This window comes from Mustela erminea, chromosome 9 (assembly GCF_009829155.1).
Source record: "Mustela erminea isolate mMusErm1 chromosome 9, mMusErm1.Pri, whole genome shotgun sequence".
Lineage (NCBI taxonomy): Eukaryota > Metazoa > Chordata > Mammalia > Carnivora > Mustelidae > Mustela > Mustela erminea.
The window spans coordinates 57,301,661-57,313,812 of record NC_045622.1 but is presented as its reverse complement, the minus strand read 5'-3'; the positions used below and the strand labels follow the sequence as shown (position 1 = coordinate 57,313,812).

General features: G+C 46.8%; 1 protein-coding gene across 2 annotated transcripts; it reads right to left on the bottom strand.

The window, feature by feature from the left end:
- Positions 1–39: 39 nt before the first annotated feature.
- Positions 40–2,730, bottom strand: ANAPC15 (anaphase promoting complex subunit 15). 2 transcript variants are annotated; one of them, XM_032359567.1, is made up of 5 exons: positions 2,354–2,730; positions 1,527–1,656; positions 986–1,045; positions 521–658; positions 40–384 (listed from the first exon to the last, which is right to left on the bottom strand). In XM_032359567.1, the coding sequence occupies exons 2-5, from the start codon at positions 1,644–1,646 to the stop codon at positions 325–327; spliced, it is 378 nt and encodes a 125-aa protein (XP_032215458.1). In that variant the 5' UTR covers positions 1,647–1,656; positions 2,354–2,730; the 3' UTR covers positions 40–324. The 2 variants fall into 2 exon arrangements, with proteins under 2 accessions (XP_032215458.1, XP_032215459.1); XM_032359568.1 differs by having other exon boundaries at positions 40–372; positions 2,354–2,689.
- Positions 2,731–12,152: the final 9,422 nt, after the last annotated feature.

The following is a 12,152-nucleotide window of genomic DNA, read 5'->3' as shown; positions in this document are numbered from 1 at the left end:
CTCCGGGCCCCACCAACAAATAGGGAATAGACACGGGGGTCAGGGGGAATCAGTCCTGTGTCTTTATTAAAGGGAGTTAGAAAGAGACTATACCTGGCAACCAAAGGGTGAAGTACTAGGCAGAAAGGTGGGTTGGGCTCAGGCCCTGGGGAATCCAGGGCAAACTGATGGCCTGGGAGGGGCCAAGGAGACCAGTTCCTGGCAGCAGCTGAAGAGATACCCAAGGGTAAGCTTTCAGCACTGGGGAAATCAGCTGGTTCTGCAGGGAATGCAGGGTAAGTTGGGCTGGCCTGGATTTCCCTGAGGCCACCTTGCCTTGTCTACCTAGATCATCCACTGGTCCTGATCCTGTTCGTTGCCTTCCATGTCCACCTGGAGAGAAGGCTGGTGTGGGTGGGAAGGGGCCTCAGCCACCCGGCCTGCCCCAGTACCAGAACCAGCCCATCTGGAACCACAATCTCTGTACCCTTGGGCACCAGTTAAGTCAGGGGCAGGGGCCCTTCCCCACACCCCTGCCTACCTCATTGACCTCTCCATCATCAGGTGACTCATTGTAGTCATTCATCTCATCCATGTCCTGCATGTCCTCATCATCCTCTGAGTCCTCTTCACTATCTTCGTCATCATCTTCATCCTCCTCTTCCTCGTCATCATAGTGCTGGTGAGGCAGGGGAGAGCCTATAGGCTCTATAGGGCTTCCTGGACCAGTTCAAGTACTGCTCCACTTGAAGCCAGTCTCTGGGAACAACGAATGACTCTCCATTCCCCAACCATGCCCCACCCCTTTGAGTCTAGCAAGAAGATGCATGTTCTGCAGGACCTTAGTGCTGGGTCCAATGGCTATATATTCTACCTCCCCTTTAGAGCCTCCACCCAGAGCTGAGGACCACAACTGCTCACGGGTCAGAGGCAGGACCTTCAGAAGTAGAGCAGAGCCTTAGCCCACCTGGGCCCCACACAAGCCCTACCTGCTGGAACCACTCACCTCTGAGGCCGGCTTGCCAATAGGTACCAAGTTGTTGTCTTTCTCTGCAATGCTCTGGAGCTGTGGCCAAAATGGGAGAAGAGCAGGGTCAGGGCCTGAGCAGGAGAGGTCAGGAACATGGGACTAGCCCACTATGCCCCTAAGATGACCCCTCAAGTGTGAAGAAGCTTCCTTCCAGTTTCCAGAAAGAAATCTATCCCTCGGTCTCTTGTCATCTGTCACTTACTTATAAACTTGATCCAACTACATACATTCTCTGGGCTGTGGTTTCCTCATAAGGTTATAGTGAGAATGAAGTGAGAAACTATCATTTTAGAATATCCCATCTACGAGGTCCTCAATAAAGTCAAAATTATGTCCTATGCTTTAGGGAAAAGAGCCTGGGCTCCAGTCTGGCCCAGAAGTCTAATGGGCCCACAGTAAATCGGAGTCCTACAAAGATGTCAAGCTAGCCCTCCTTCCGCCCAGCTTGAGTATTCCCAACTCAGGGCAAAAAGCTATTACCTGACTAAGGCTCCGCCACTGTTAGGTCCTTACTCACCCAGGCCTGATGCTGTTGTTCTTGCTGCTGTAGCTCTGTCTCCTCCACACAGGGTCGATCCAGGTTAAACCACAATGTCTCCGTCACACGGGGGAAAAGTGAGGGAAACAAGGTGGACATGGCTCCTAGACTGAGGTAAAGGGCCAGGTGAAATCCAGCTACCAGGTGTCTTTGGTTGGGGTTTTATTTGGTTACAGTTTAATCTGGGGGTGAGGTGGAGAAGATAGGTAGGAGGGAAATAGCTTTTCTTGGTGGGAATTAGATAGACCTGGGTTTGATCCTGTTCCACCACTTACTAGCTGTTTTGACCTTGGCCAAGTCACTTAACCTCTCTGAGCCTCAGTTTCCTCATCTGTAAAATGGGGAATAATAATTATACTACACTCTCATAGTTATTCTGATAATTAATTCCCTTTATGGAGAAGTAAAGTGTTTAAACTGGTCAAGGCGGGGAAGAGAATGGAACCCAAATGTAGATCTATGAATGCAGACCAACACTACAAAATTAGAACAAGGCTCCACTGACACTATCTTTACCTCCTCCAAACAGTAAAACCTACTTCTTGCCCCTCTATGATGATCCCTAACATACTTACCCCGTGTCAGAAATTTAGGACTCTAATCACCTCTCTCCTGAACGAGAGCTAAACTGGGGTGGTGGTGAGGGGTTCCACGTGCAGTATGGTTCAGAAAGGCATGAGTAAATGGATAAGTAAATGGAAGGCTGAATGAACTATCATGTGAGAGAATAAGTAAATTCGGCAAGGATTAAGCAGCTGAGGGGGCTGACCAAAAGGTCCCAGAGAATCTGAATTAAAGTCTTTCACCTCACAGAAAAATTGAGGCCCTGCGACAGGCAACGACGGGCTACAGATCATGAGTTGGGGCACTGAATTCCCACAGGGAAGAAATCAAGGCCAGGCACTAGAGGAGATGAGCAGGAGAAAAGCACCTACGTCTAGTTCTGCTTTTACCCTAAACTCATTTGACCGATACTGGGCCAGCCGCTGCCCTTCCGTGAATCTCGGCTTCCCGTCCCATGACATTAGCACAAGAGCACCCAAGCTCACGTCCCCTACGCAGAAGAGGCCACTTAGGCCGAGGCGCGGAAAGGCCACCCCTTGCCACCAAGCCACCGCCCATTCTTCGCTTATTATGATAATGATGCGGGGTGGATCAACACGAAGAATGCAGGGGCGGGATTCGAAAAGGCATTTGCCCTTATAGGGTTACCAATAGCGAAAGGAACGGGGCCTGAGTAGGGCCAATTAACTGGAAGAAATGCTGGGTGACAGAAAATGACACCAATGAGTGACGGATCTTGGGCGACGGGGTGGGGCTTGGCCTCGAGGAAGCGCCAATGAGCGGGAGCTCTTTACTGTTAAAAGGAGTCTGAACTGAAGGACCTGAGGAGCCGCGGCAGGGCCACGGATTTTCTCTGGGGGAGGGCGAAGAGAAGCGGCAGGGAGACAGCGGCCGCAGCCTGCCTTCTGTACTTACCGCGCCGGGAGGCGGTAGCCGGCGGCGACCCGGAAGCACTTCTCTCGGCCTGAGCGGAAGAACCCGCCAGAACCCGAGCAGCACCGGCGCGTGCGCCTTGGCTTCCTTTTGTTTCCCGCTCCCGCCCACCACACCGGATGTGACGTTACACACTTCAATCACAACGTTGAGGTTGGAAATTTGCCTACTCTATTGGCCCCTCCTTGAGCCTCCGCCTTTCGGCCTCTCCAGGCCTCCCCAAAAGCCCTATTTAACACCGCCCCTTCGTTCCTAGCCAGGATCGGTTTGCCAACCCCTGCGGAAAAATAGCTGGCAGCAACCGGCTTTAGTACTAGGACTGTTTGTCCTGCCGCGTCCCAGGAAAATCCGTCTACTTCTACCCCAAGATCGCTGGGTGTTATTACTACCCTTCCGTCTGTTCCTTCTCACCTTCAGTTTGTTTGGGCGCATACACTGAATTATGTATGACTTCTATAGAAATCATGGAGTCCCTGCTATATTCCAGGCTCTGCTAGAAGCTGGGGCTAAATCTAGAACATGGTCCCTGCCCCCACAGACCTCACAGTCCAGTGGAGAAGCCAGACTCTGCAGACCCACCGCGGACTCACTGGTTTCTTAAGATTGCCTGTCCAGTTTGCGTTGGTCTGAGTGACTGACTAGTCAGCCTCAGGGCACTGCTTTTGGGGAAGTCAGCTGCCCTAATACCTTAGTGGTTAATTTCGTCATCTCTCCCAGTCCTATGCTGATGCTTCTGTTACAGTAACCTCTGACTCAGCCTCCCCTTCAGAGCTCATGCCTTCTTGTAAACTGGCAATCCATCAATTCCAACCCCCATTAAGCTCCATCACTCACCAGCCTCGTCAAGGACTAGCAGTCATCCACAATTCCACTCCTGGCCACACCCAACGTGTGAACTTTAACAAGTCCCTTTTTCTCCCAACCTGGATTCAGTTTCCTCTTCAACCAGTCTCATAAACTGCAGCCTTCCTCCTATCCTGGACAGATGTGAGGATTTGATGAAATTACATGTTTAAGTGGTAAAGTACTGTGTATATTTTATTTATTTATTTATTTATTTATTTATTTTTTTAAAAAGATTTTATTTATTTATTTGACAGAGAGAGATCACAAGTAGGCAGAGAGGCAGGCAGAGAGTGAGAGAGGGAAGCAGGCTCCCCACTGAGCAGAGAGCCCGATGCGGGACACGATCCCAGGACCCTGAGATCATGACCCGAGCCGAAGGCAGCGGCTCAACCCACTGAGCCACCCAGGTGCCCCAAGTACTGTGTATATTAACATTACTTTTCCAACCAGCTCTAGTTGTTATAAAGGTTTTGTTCTCTTTAAAAATATTTTATTTTTATTTGAGAGAGAGAGAGAGAGAGAGCACAAGCGGGAAGGAAGGAGAGAAGCAGACTCCCAGCTGAGCAGGGAGCCAGATGTGGTCCTCCATCCCATCATGACCTAAGCCCAAGGCAGACACTTAACCGACTGAGCCATCCAGGCGCCCATAAAGTTGTGTTTTGTTTTGTTTTGTTTTTTTAAAAATTTTTTTCATTCCTTTTCTTTCTTTCTTTCTTTTTTTTTTTTAATTTGACAGAGAGAGAGACAGCCAGAGAGGGAACACAAGCGGGGGTGGGGGTGGGGGGGGTGGGACAGGGAGAAGCAGGCCTCCTGCCAAGCAGGAAACCCAATGCTGGGCCCAAACCCAGGGTTTCGGGACCATGACCTGAGCCGAAGGCAGACGCTTAACGACTGAGCCACCCATGCTCCCTGCCCATAAAGTTTTTCATTAAAGAGTAAAATTTGCCGGGATGCCTGGGTGGCTCAGTCAGTTAAGCCGCTGCCCTCGGCTCAGGTCATGATCCCAGCATCCTGGGATCGAGTCTCGCATCAGGCTCCTTGTTCAGCAGGAGCCTGCTTTTCTGCCTGCTTGTGTGCATGCTCTCTCTGACAAATAAATAAATAAGATCTTTTTCAAAAAAAGAGTAAAGTTTGCCTCTTGCAAATGTCCGTCTTTTTCATTCATTCATTCATTCAACAAACACCTACTGAGTGCCTTACTAAATATATGACTGTTACTAGTCTAAGTAGTGGGTATACAATAGTGAACAAAACAGACCCTCCAAAAATCTCCATGCAGTGAGATGCCTAAATTATAACCATAACTGCTATTTCTGCTTCTGTACCTTTGCTTGCTAACCCATGAGGAGATGGAAAATTACCAGTAAACTTTCTGGAGGCCCTCTGTAACCACACAATCCCCGCCCAGAATTGAACCTAGCAGAGTGGCTGTTCCCAGACCCCCACCCGGCTCTGGGTCGAGAGATAACAGTCATCTGGCGCCAGAGAAACCCCCACCCAGAACTGGATGTGACAAAGTGACTGCCCCCGGACCCCCCACTCAGCTTTGGGTACGGGAGATAATAACCATCTGGCTCCCCGCGGCTTGACAGGGAGACCCCGGCCAATCCTGAGGGGGCACGTACCCTAGCAGCGCCAACTAGGCAGTTTAAAGAATGACAGCCCTTTGATCTAACCAATAATCTATTCTCAGCTTTTTCCCTGCTCTGTAGCGCACCAGTCATATTATAGAGTTGCTGTTTGATTTTCCCGCGGTATGTAGTGATTTGTTACGAGATACTATAACGTATGCTAAGTCCCTGCCTCCCCAAAATAGAGTATAAAAAGTGCTGTGATCCTGAGCTCAGGACCTCTTAGCGTCACCGGCAACAAGTGCGTGGAGGTCCGGGTTCGAACTCGTAATAAATGACCCTTGCTGTTTGGCTTTGACTCTGGACTCTGGTGGTCATCTTTGGGGGTCTCAGAATTTGGGCACAACAGCAGCTTCCACTCTAATGGGAGAGATAAACAATAAAGAAGATAGATAAACAAAATGTATAGTTTTAAGATTGCAGTAGATACCAAGGAGAAAAAATAAATCTGAGAAGCGGGGAGGGAAGAGGTTTTATTTTACCTAGGAGGGGCAAGGAAAACCTTTCTAGGAATGTGATTTGAGTAAAGGTCTGAAGAAAAAGATTGGGTGGTGGGGCACTATTCTGATATTTAGGGAAGAGCATTTCAGAGAGGGAGCAAATGCAAAGGGTCTAGAATGGCTGGAGCTTAGTCTACTGTAGTGAGAGCAGGAGGTGAGGACAGAGAGGTAGCCGGAGCCAGACAGTACAGCCTTGCAAGTCATAATAATGACTTTAGCTCTTACTCCATGTTGAGAATCCTGTAAAGAGTTTTGAGGAGAGGATCCACACAATCTGATTTACATTTTAACATAGTTACTCTGACTGTTTGACAAAGAACAAATTCAGGAGGGGGAGTGGCAGAAGCAGGGAGACCAACTGGGAGCCTGTTACAATAATCCAGAGATGGGGGATAAGAAGTGGTTGAATTCTGGGGGCGCCTGGGTGGCTCAGTGGGTTAAGCCTCTGCCTTCAGCTCAGGTCATGATCTCAGGGTTCTGGGATTGAGCCCCGCATGGGGCTCTTGCTCAGCGGGGAGCCTGCTCCCCATCTCTCTCTGCCTGCCTCTCTGCCTACTTGTGATCTCTCTCTGTCAAATAAATAAATAAAATCTTTTTTTTAAAAAAAGAAGTGGTTGAATTCTGAATATATTTAAAGGGTAGGGACAAGAGAGCTTGCTGACAGATTGGATGCAGAGTATCAGAGGAAGGAAGGAGCCAACTTTTGGACTGAACAACTGGAAGACCAGTGTTGCCATTTCTTGAGATGGGAAAGACAAGGGAGATGTTGTTTTGTGGAGGGAACTATCTGGAGCTCATTTTTGGATGTGTGGAGTTTGAAATGTTCATTGGAGTACAGATGGTGAGAGGGCAGGAGGAGGAAGGGGCAGGAGGTCTGAGGTCAGGGGAGAGATCTAGACTAGAGATACCAATTTGGGAGTTATCAGCACATGGATGGCATTTAAAGCCATGAAACTAGATGAGATCATCAAGGGAGTGAGTGTAGATGGAAAATAGTTTCTTCAACACTGAGCATTTAAGGAAACTAGGAGAAGCAGCAAATGAGAAGGAACAAACGGGGAAGGCCAAAAATATAAGTAGAAAAGCAGGCAAGCTGGGTGATATCCTGTAAGCCAAGTAAAGCAGGGGTATCAGGAAGGAGGCCTACTCTACTACAGCCTCATTTGTCTCTATTTGTTTCCTTAGCCCACTAGGATTTCTTGAGGGCACAAAATTGGGTGGTTTCTATGTCCCCAGGACTCAGTCTGATGACTCCCTTCTCCTGGATCCCTTATCTGTTCTTCCTGTGACCTATTAGTCTCTCCTCCTGCTGCTTCTCCTTAAAGACTCCCTACCTCCAATACCCTTTGCCTCCCATGCTTCCTTTCCATTAGCTCTGGCCTAATGGAAATTCCCCTGTAACCCAGAGTTTCTTAACAAGGTCTTCAGCCTGGTTCAACAAGCCATGGTGACTGGTTAGCTGCAGGGAGGGGAAAAAATGGGAGAAGTGGAAATTTTGTGTGATTCCCTATTTTTGGCTTGGGCAACTTAGTCAATGATGGTGACATTTGTTTTACATTCATTATCCATCATTTAACGTTGCTGAGTGTTTAACTTGCTTTCATTTCAAGGATATTAAAACTAAGACTGAGAGGTTAAGACATTTGCTTCGTATTCCTTCATTTATTCCACTGTTGGTCAACATTTACTGAGTGCCAAGCCAATGCCAGACACCATGCTAGGCCCTAGGGAAAGAAGCAAAAATAATCCCTGTCCTAGAGAAAAATATAGTCCAGTGAGGACTAAAACCAGTTTTAGACAATTATAGGAGAGGGTAGTCGATGTTAAAATTGATGTATGTGGAGATGATCATGAGAGCACAGAGGAAGGAGAGATGAATGGGTTCTGGAGAAACTGAGTTTAGACTTTTGTTCCAGGGAAGGAAATACTGGGCCTTGAGGGATGAGTAGGAGTTTACCTCAGGGACAGGTGGGAGAAGGCGATATACAAAGGCATTATACCTTCAAGGACATAGAGTTGAAAGATGATGATGATGTGTTTGGAGTATAGTGAAAATCTTTTCGGGCAGAAGTAGGTATCTGGGGACAGAGAAAGAGAGATGAGAAAAAACGTTAGGGGGACTCAGATGGGAAGGGCTTTGGTGACCCTGAGATGGAGTGGACACGGTGGGAGTTAGGCATCCTGGTCTTTACCTTAGCCCTACTGCTGACCTTCTGGGACCAGGTAGATTTCACTCATCTCCCAGCTTCTGTTTTCTCTAATGTAACATTCCAAACATGTCTCCAGCTCTAATGGGAGTCCCTGGAAGATGCTCCTCAGACCTACCCCTTCTGTCCTCAGATACTACTTGCTCCTTCATTGTGTATTACACAAGTCAGCCCTGGGCCAAAAGTATGAGGTAGGATGGGAATTTCTCAACAGTCAGAAATAAGTCCAGAGCCCATAGGCTGGAGAGGGAAATCCATGCCTCTCCATGCAGAGAATTCTCCAGGAACCGAGAAGGGCAAGAGCTGAGCAATGTGAATATAATACCTCTTTGCTACTTGTTCCTGAAACGCACTGAGTACACTCCTGCTTTGGAGTCTTTGGGCTTATGGTTCCCTCTGCTTGGAACACATCCCTCCATCCATGTAAACTGACTTTTCATTTCTTTTCTTTTTTGTAAGGTCGGTGCCTGACTTAAGCTTTGAATACCAAGGCATCCAATCCATAGCTGTCTCTAATAATCCAAGATCCACACCCTTTCCCCTCTACTGAGGCTCCTGTGTTTTGGGGATCTTTGGTGATTTTGATTACTGATCATTTGGGTCACTTGTCTGTTCTTTTCCCTCAGTTTACTTATTTAAGATTTTATTTATTTATTTGAGAGAGCAAGAGCAAGAGCACAAGCAGAGGAAGCAGCAGACGGAAAGGGTAAAGCAGGCTCCCCAAAGAGCAGGGAATTTGAAGTCACAGGTCTCTATCCCAGGACTCCAGGATATGACCTGAACCAAAGGCAGGCACTTAACCAACTGAGACACTCAGGTGCCCCTCTTCCTTCACTTTAAAACCTCGCTCTTTTTTTTTTTTTAATATTTTATTTATTTAAGACAAAGTCAGAGAGAGGAGAGACAGAGAGAGAGAGAAGGAACAGAAGGAGAGGGACAAGCAGACTCCGTACCAAGCATGAGCCTGACACAGGGCCCCATCTCAGCACCGTGAGATCATAAGCAGAGCTGAAATCATGTGTCAGATGTTCAACCAACTGGTCTACTCAGGTGCCCTTAAATTCTCACTGATAAAGACTGAGCCCTCAAAACACCAGGCCCCACACCATGGATTTCAGTAAAAGCAGAACCCCATGCTTTCTCTACTGGTACCCTCTCTAGGTGGTCCCAGGCCTGCTGTATAATGTCCAGGTTCTGTAGGTAATAAACCTTTCCTTCAAAGTTTCCCAATTGTTACCGCTGAAGGGCATCCAAAAAGAAGAACCACCAAAGCCAGTCCGACCTTGACATTGTTATTGATAGGCTGAGGCTGGCACAAAACAGTTGGCGTGGCTGGTAGCAGAGCATGATGTCTGTGCACTTTCCTGAGGGGAATGCCCTTATTCACCTGTAACTTGCTGACTAACCACTTCCCTCAGATGGGTAACCCTGTCTGAGAAAGAGTGACCACTTGTGGGGTCTCTCATATTGCTCTGTGCTTTTCAATATCGTTCTGTGCTGTGTGGCCTGTGATGTCCAACAGGCCACAGCTGCCATAATAATCTGGTGATCTCCCCAGAGCATCATGATCAAGCCCATATGGCCTAATGAGATGATCAGACTACTAATTATAAAGGCCTTAATTGACCATTAAAGTGTGAAAGGATCATCCACCCCTCGTGGCCTAGGAGAGCTAAGGATGGTAGACTAGATCACAAGGGTGTTGTCACTGTCCAAGGAGAGGCTCTGGGCGAAAGACACAAGGAAAAGAGGACAGGAGACCTCCACCTGCCACCACTGAATCAGTGGGTCGTGCCTGGACTACATGTCCTAATCCCGAAGAGTGAAATAGCTTTGCTACCAGAAATCAATGGCACCTCCAGAGGGACCATACAACAGGCACCTGGAGTCTCTGTGATACCACTTCTGATAGCCACTGCTGTTGCTCCTCTCCCCATGACCTGATGGGATACTACCAATCCCTGGTGTGATGTTACTAAAAAAAAATTAGTACATTTGGACAAATATACATGTCCTGAATATCTGGTGCCAGTGCCTCCCAAGAACCCTGAGGAGGTACACCAACTTCTTGATAAATGCAAAACCCCATGGACACTTCCTGGGTGTTAGTTGACGCCATGCATACCAACACGCCAAGACTCTGGTATTATGCTCAGAGGGTTTAGGGCCTTTTCCCAAAGACACTGTTGTATATCATGCTAGTGGAGGGAGACCCCAATCCAGAAAGGTCTCTTGGGACACGTTGGAAAGGAAAACAGCCACCTAGCAAGAGGGTGTACAGTGATGTCATCTAAAATTTTTGGTAATAATATATAAGATGAAGGTAACAGGATAAAGACAAAAAGTAGAAACTGAGATCAAAAACTAAAATTTAACTGAAATGCAAGCCTTCCTTGGAAGTTTTATGCAGCCAAAGGAGAGAGGGGGAACTAACAGGCTATTGAGAGTTTTCTTGTTTGTTTGGAATGGGCTCTGAATTATGACTCACAGCTGCCAAAATGCATCAACCCACCAGTATCTCTAAAGACCACAAAACCCATAGCTTCCTTAAAGATCCATCCAGGCTATGTGTTTGTTTCCACCATGATCCCACAGATCCTGAACCCCTCAACTTTCCCCTGAATGGGCAGAACTAAAAGCATGCTTCTAGAGGTATTCTGCCACCAAGGGGAAAGCTGACAGGGTTATTAAGACCTCCAGTGAGGAGGAAGAGGAAAATGGAAAGGCAAAGGTCCCTAGAGCCCCCGGTATTCATACCAGGACCCCTCCTGTCCTCACTTGGATACTTCCTGCTTGGCTCCATGCCCATCCTTCCATCGCAGTGGTCACTGCTAAGCCTCACAGTGACTGGAAAACACTAAGATGAGGCCCATATCCTGCTGCACAAAATCAGCATGATCCAATGAGTTTATAATTTTCATGACCATAATGACCCAGATGACTTCCTCTTCATCTCCATTCCCGAAGAGGTCCCATTTGACCTTGAGTCCAGACAATTATTTTTACAGGGTGCTCCCCTAGTTATAGGTCAATGCTACTGTATTTTATGCGGACCATCAAACCATCCAAAAGGCACTAAAACTCCAAGGAGAAAACTTACATTTCTTTCTCTGTCCCTTGAAGATGTAAAATCTTACCATGTCTTTGAAATGTAAACACCCAAGGAAGTCATTTAAGTCTACTCATCAAGGACAAATCTTAAAATCTTAAAAAATCTTCACAAACGTTAGTAAAAACCTTTAGCCACTGGAGCAGGCAACCCATAACACATTCCATTTGCCAATTTGGATTCAATTGTTATTTATAAATCAGTTTTATATTAATGTACTTGATTCATGGCTAAAATTTTGGAACAGAAGCTATAGGGTCTTTGTTTGTATATCTCTGCATGTTTATAAGTGTCTATGGATGTATGATATGTACATGTGGTCTTTTTTTTTCCTGTCTCTCTACCAAGATGATATTGACAAAATTAGTAGGTAAAAGACCTCTATTTAATTGGCTTAAAAATGAGCACTTTTGGGGCGCCTGGGTGGCTCAGTGGGTTAAGCCGCTGCCTTCGGCTCAGGTCATGATCTCAGAGTCCTGGGATCGAGTCCCGCATCGGGCTCACTGCTCAGCAGAGAGCCTGCTTCCCTCTCTCTCTCTCTGCCTGCCTCTCCATCTACTTGTGATTTCTCTCTGTCAAATAAATAAATAAAATCTTTAAAAAAAAAAAAAATGAGCACTTTTGAAGTAAGTATTCCTAAAACTCAGAAATAAAGAAACCACCCAAATGTTTTTTTAAGTTCATGTGATCTGGGATAATTTTGGTAAATAAAAGCTATTTTAAGTTTGGATTAATTAAAATTGGTATGTCTTTAGAGTTATCAACATTAAATATAATACAGACATAAAACTTGTATTCTACCTGTATTTATTAGT